This window comes from Drosophila persimilis, unplaced genomic scaffold, assembly GCF_003286085.1.
Source record: "Drosophila persimilis strain 14011-0111.01,24,50 unplaced genomic scaffold, DperRS2 tig00000000-arrow-pilon, whole genome shotgun sequence".
Lineage (NCBI taxonomy): Eukaryota > Metazoa > Arthropoda > Insecta > Diptera > Drosophilidae > Drosophila > Drosophila persimilis.
Genome location: NW_020825288.1, coordinates 17791226 through 17797797, shown reverse-complemented (window position 1 = coordinate 17797797; position 6572 = coordinate 17791226). Strand labels below are relative to the sequence as shown.

The window sequence follows — 6572 nt, the reverse complement described above, 5'->3', positions numbered from 1 at the left end:
CCCGGCGTGAAATATGTCTCAATTAATTATCAATGTTTGTGACATCGCATTGGGAGAATTGATTTGATTTTTGTTATTGTTCCTTATCAATATCGATTCCGATTATTCAAAGTCTGCTTCCCCAGGGCAGGACCCACCCTCAGGACTAGGTTCTGCAAATCAAATGCAATTATGTCATCCATTCGCCTGAATGGAAACCTGTGAGTCGGGCAAACCCGAGTGGATGGGGTGTTTGATAATTTATGGCCGTCACTTAATTATTATTGATATACATATGTACATATATGTACGAGTATATGTATATGTAGTTCTGCGGCGATCTTCGTGCTACACAAAAGACTTTGATGGTGTCAAACCTATTCTGTTGTATCAAAAAGCGATAACAACATATATACATATATGTATAGCGTTCATAAAACGATAACCAAACTTCACCAGGCCTTCTTCAGTCCGAAAATATTTACCATTCAAACTTAACTTTCTGTGAAAATTGCCAATTGAAATAGTTTTCTTTAATTTGTTCATTCTCTCTGTTCCTCCCGTACAGCACAAACTTCCGGCAATTTCGTGGCATAAAATATTTGCGACCAATATCCGTTTGGTTGCTCATGCTGCTGTAGACGTTGTGGTTGGGGATCCCTAAGCCAGCCAGGAGCACCGTCGACTCCAGTTTGTTCGAGCTATTTGTCGTTGGCCCGCACCTGGTACCTGGTGCCTGGTGCCTGGTACCTATTTCCGGGGCTGTCGTTTCCGCCATTTTACATTTGCAATTCGAATTGGCGCGTGAACGTATTTTTCTCATTTTGGTCGCATACTCGTATGCGTGGGCTAATTAGCATGCGGCATTGCCAACGACAACGACGGCAGCAGCTAGACCCGCAATCAGAGTAGAGTACACAAAAGGACTAATAACCCGCGTTGGGCTGAGACCATGGAGGAGGATGTGTATGCCTCGCTGGGTGCCTACAACGACAGCGGCGGCGACGGTGGGTGGAGCAGTGCGGAAACCAGCGTGGACCAGCTGCAGGACCTGCTGCTCTGGGAGGACGGGAGGAACCTCAGCAAGCAGCCCAATCAGCAGCGGTGGAATGCCAGCAATTCCACCGGAGAGCCAAAGCCCATTGATGAATCCCCGTTCGACGCCAACAACTACTGGGCCCTCCTCGCCCTCGTGCTGGTCCTAGGCACAGCTGCCGGCAACATTCTGGTCTGCCTGGCCATCGCCTGGGAGCGGCGTCTGCAGAATGTGACAAACTACTTTTTAATGTCGTTGGCCATCACGGATCTGATGGTCGCTATGCTGGTGATGCCGCTGGGCATTCTGACCCTGGTGAAAGGTAAGTGCCTTGCCACTCATCATTGATGAGTGATCAGGGATGATTTTGAGTAAAATTTAAATAATCAGCACTAAAACCAGCGGTGATAATCTTAGCTAAGAAATTAAACATTTAGGTTTCTTTGTATTTTTCACTAAAAATTGTATTTTCCTCATTTTCCTCATTGAAGCTAAAGCTGATCAATATGAAACGTTAAGTTATTCTAGTCGAAGAAAATAGCCTTGTGGTTGAATTTTATAAGATTGTAAGGATAAATTAGACAACTTAGTTCGTTGATTTTGCTAAAGTTTGGAGATCATCTTAAGAGTGTACTTAGATATATAATCTTCTACTAAAAACTACCAACGACGTTTTATGTGTAAGGAGTCTGTGGGTTCTAATATATAGGAGTTTGACAATTATTCTGCCCTGACCAAATGTGATCAGGAATATCTGAGCTGCAGTTCAGCAAATTGGGAAATCTGTGAGCTAGAAAAAAACGCTAGCTGGGAATCAGAACGAGGATAACCCGCTGTCGGTAACCTGAGCACTGCGTCCAGCATTTAATGAAGCTGTTGTTGATGCTGGGTCTACTGCAGGTGGCAGGAGCCGTCGATGGCATTATCTCGAAGGAATTTTGATCAGAGTAACTATGTGAGAGTCCGCATAGAACAGCGGTGTAGCAGGGGCGAGGGTTCAATGCAGTCACGCAATTTAATAAGCGCGCTGCCTTTGTAGTCCGGGTCTGGCGAGATGCTGCCAGACTCGGGAGCGGAAACAATGACAAGACGTTGCCGTTGCCGAACGGAAGCCTGTTTTGCTTTGGAAAGCCATGGAGCAAGTGCAGCATAAAAATTGCATTAGTCACGTCAAACGAGCGCGGGCGTATTTCGCTTTGACTCGACTGTGCCAGGGATCCAGCCGGATTTTGTTCGGATTCTGCTCCCCTTTCCCTGCTCGTTCTGTGGAATTTGCAGGACCGATGATGACAGTTTTGTTTGTGCGCCTTGGGAGCCATTACAAACAGAAACAGACACATGGCAGACTCACAGATACCCAAAACGTTGACACCTGGAGCGTATTCTTGTCATGCGACTGGGGCCTGGGTATGGCGAGGCGAGCAATGCAGAAGGGGAAGGACCGGAGGCTGCAGTGCAGGCAAATGGCTGCCTGTTATATCAAGTGTGAAAAATATTTCCGGCAACAGGCACATGGCCGGTCCCAGCTACGTGCGCATCCTAAAAGCAAGAGTCGAAAAACGAAAGTAGGATTTGAGTGTTGTCAAGAGTTTTTGGAGAGACAGCACAGCCAGGCTAGGAGAAACTGTCGCACATGCGAGCAGGAGGCAGGAGGCAGGAGGCAGAGGCAGGAGGCATGGAAGACTCGTACTGCATAAATTGATAATGGAAACGTGAATGACGATAAGTCACTGACTGAAAGAACGTATAGTTACATTCGTTCCTTTCATTTTGTTAAAGGTGTGCAGGTCTGCAGCTAAAAATAAAACACTTTTTTTGCGATCTTCAGCTCCTTCGGCTTCTCTACCAGCAAACAGCAAAGAGTAGATGTAGATGGCTGCTTCTAATTTTCGACTCCAGTTATCGACACCTTTGCCATCTGACTCGAGCCATTAAACATGCAGCCACATGTCCATGTCTGGCCACATGGCAAACTCAATTAATACGCTCTGTGGACAGAGTGCCCTCTCGAACAGAGTACTTTTTGCCTGATTGCGGACGCGCAGAAAACGCGTGAATTATGATAAAGAAATTACAACATAATTATTTCATAATTAATTTCATTGAAAAATCTGCATGAAATGCCAGTTAATTAGTATCTGCAAACGCAATTAATGCATATCCATCAAACTGTGTGGCATGCGTCCATAAAAGAGGAAAAGGCAGCAAATTGAATTACGGCGCAGAATGCTCGTACTTGTCCGTCCGGCGAATGGCTGCGAATGTTTAAGCAGAGGCGAAAAGCTCGCAAAATGTTTGCTACTTAATAAATTATACACAGCGCGGCAAATGATAAATAAGAGGAGAGCCGCAAATAATAAAAAAGGAAGAGCCCCCAAAAACCAGAGAAAGAAACATCAAAATTAATTGAGCGCAAATTGGCGGAGCTGCGATTTACAACAGTATGAGGAGAAGAGAAAAATAAAGGAGGCACTGAAATTTCACACAGATATTTTAGAGCGGAAGTGCGGAACTGTACTCAAAATGGACGGATGGGGGGGATGTCAGAAAGTGCGTGGCTCGCCCGAAAATATGAGCCTCCCACATTGGAAATGTGGAACGAAGAGGAAATTTATCATTCTACTGTAGCTGCTCTGCGATTGCCTCTGCCACTGCCACTGCCACTGCCACTGCCACTGCCACAGTCCCTCTTTTGCTTTGTTGCTGTTGCTGTTGCTGTTGTCAAAAAGCATTTTAAGCGCTTAAGCTAGAGTATAAGCTGCGACACGCACAACGGTACAGTGGGTGGCAGCTCCAGCTCCGGCAAGGCGATTCCGTTCCGTTACTACAAAGTGTTTCCCTGGAAATAGCATCTGGCAATTGTCTTTCAAAGATTTCCGCACTGCTGGCAATAGAAAATAGTGATTGGTTTGGTTTGTTTCTTCGGGAATTTCCAAAAATAATATGGCGAAGTCTAGTTGAAAAGAAAACTCGGAAGGCCTCGTTTGTCATTTCGCCCGGTCGGTCGGTGGTTGGAAATCAGATTCATTCATTTCATAGATAAACGAGCCGCAATGAGCCGATGCCGAAGTTAAAGCCAAAGTTGGATAAACTTTTCCCCTCGCCAGTCCCCGCTTCGGCGGGCATGCTGTCTCCACCCACTAGTTGGCTTTATCATAAATCTTTAAGCCACCTGGAAGCACAGAAGGAGATCGACAGCAGCAGGGGCAATGGCGGGGCGGGTCGGGGTGGTGCGGGGCGGGGAATTGACATGTCTACGCATAGCAAATGGCAGGCACAAAATGGCAGCTGTCCTCTGGCTCAGAGCAGGCAATTAATTTTTGGTCAGCTCCCGAAGGAAGGCAGTGTTTCCTCTGCCGCCTACGTACGCCAGTACGCCCGAGTTCACAAATCCAGAAATAGGGGGGAGCGTAATGAAGTCGGGCCTGTTTTTATGTTTAAAGCACCGTTATCGAGTATGACGTAGGTGAACTGGGGCGTGGCCAAAGAACCCTTTTGGCAATCAGAGCGAAATGTGTTTTTTGTTGTGTTTTTGTTTTTGTTTTTGCGGTCAGCCAGAGCTAAGAGAGGCAGGGCAGGGCAGGGCAGGATAGTGTAGGAGCAGCTGTTTGACACCCACCCATCAATCAAGTTGTCACGGAGAGGTCTCTTCTCGTGCAACTCTCTGCACGACCCTTGTTCCATTATCCAAGGGCTGGCCCCGAGCCCCAAGCCCCTAGCCCCAAACTCGGCCGTGTGTGTGCAGCTTTGTGTGAAAAGTCAGGGGATCTCTCGCTCTGCTGAACACCGCTGACAACGCTTCAGTTCTAGCTTTAGTCTCGGTTCCTCCTTCCGGTAGGCGGCCTTCGCGAGGGATCTTCAAGTCTCACCCATATGCAGATGCGGACGGCCAGAGGGGGGACGGCGAGAGACGTTCGCCTCCGCTCATTACTTATGCAAAGTCCTTTTTAGCTGTTAAGTGTTTTGTGTCTACTTACAAATGTAGCTGTAAATCAAGCGGAAGTCTTTTGGTGGGTTACAGAAAAGGGGAGAATTGTAGGAGGGAATCGACTGCACGGCCTGTGGAAACATTAAATTTTTCATTCCGTGCGTTTACTATTTCCGTAGTTGCTGCCCGCAAAAGTACAGCACTTTATGGGGAACGTAAATGTAGCCTTGTGGTATCCGGCGAGGAAGAAAAGGGGTTGGAGTTAAATGTTAAAGACTCGGGAAATTTTATGGGGCCTCACGCGTCGGCATACGTGTATGTAAATCCCCGGAGAAAGATTGAGCACGAAAATTGATTATATACGTATTGCTATCCAAGAGGATACAAAATTTCTATAGCTCATTAGGGCACGGCACTAAACCTGCCCTTGTCTACTCGGAGACCCACCATTGTCAGCCCATAAAGTAAAACTGTAAAACGGGTCCTGACTCTAGCTTTAGCTTCAAATATTTCCCCAGAAGGTTCCTGGGGTAGGCTAACGTTTACTCTAACCGAACCACAAAAACTGCCTTACGAGGGCAATACTAGGGTTTTGTTTTAGTTTAATGTAGTAAGTACTCGTAGTTTCCACCCAGCGGATGGATATATTGCCATGGGGCACAGCGGCTTTTATTTATTAAAAATAGTTTTGCTTTGCCTCGGACTGCGTTCCATTATTTCTCAGACCTCATCTGACGAGAGGTCCGACCGAATCTCGTCTGCCGGAATGGTAAACTCTGGTCAGTCCATTCCAAATTTGGTTCCTCTAGTTTGTATAGACTACTAGAAGATACCCTTCGACAAAGCTATATAGATAGATAGACTTAATATCCAGAGTAACAAAATATGCTTTACGCAACGCCTTACCCATACCATATCTGCCCATCAAATAGCAAAGCACTAGACAGGTGCATGCACTGAACTTTCTATTGTTACTGCCAGAAGCTAAATTGCACTTTACATGATTAATTGAACAAGAAACAGCGACAGCGACAGCCACAACGACCCAAACAAAAGCAAAACTGAAAGAAATTGGAAAAGCCATTACTCTAATAATATTTGTCTTGAATCGATAACAAGTCTAAATTGCAAATAGGTTTTGGGGGCAACAAACGCCAGCGACAATGCCAAGGAGTATAACCCTAAAAGAAGCAAACACTAGAGGCACAGAGAATGATGGACAAACAGTCGGAGGGGTATGGGTGTTAACTGACAAAGGCGTGCACGGAAAGTGCAGAGAAAATATATCGAGACAAGTCAAGGCAGTCGGATCTCCTGGAACTAGAACTAGGTGGAAATGCAGCTCAAGCACGAAACCGAGACCAAGACCAAGACCAAGACCAAGACCGAGACTCTCACTGGATTGCCTTGACAGTCAATGCCAAAACAATTGAGGCTTGGCACGGCCCCGGACACAGACCCGGACCCGGACCCGGACACGGACACGGACACGGACACTGGCGTGTGATGGAAACAGACATATGCTCAAGATACATGTATTTGCCCTTGTGGCAGTCGCCTCGAGACTCGCATTGGGCCTGGGCCTGGGCCTGGGCCTGGGCCTGGGCCACCGCCGGTTACAGAGCAAAC

General features: G+C 46.7%; 1 protein-coding gene across 1 annotated transcript in view; it reads left to right on the top strand.

Annotated features, from left to right (window-relative positions):
• The first annotated feature begins 682 nt into the window (after positions 1-682).
• The window catches only part of LOC6588121 (dopamine D2-like receptor), a 28158-nt gene continuing 22268 nt past the window's right edge, over positions 683-6572 (top strand). The window contains exon 1 of the mRNA XM_026994638.1: positions 683-1337. Coding sequence (XP_026850439.1) covers positions 932-1337 — 406 coding nt within the window. The 5' untranslated portion in view covers positions 683-931. The remainder of the gene's footprint in view (positions 1338-6572) is intronic.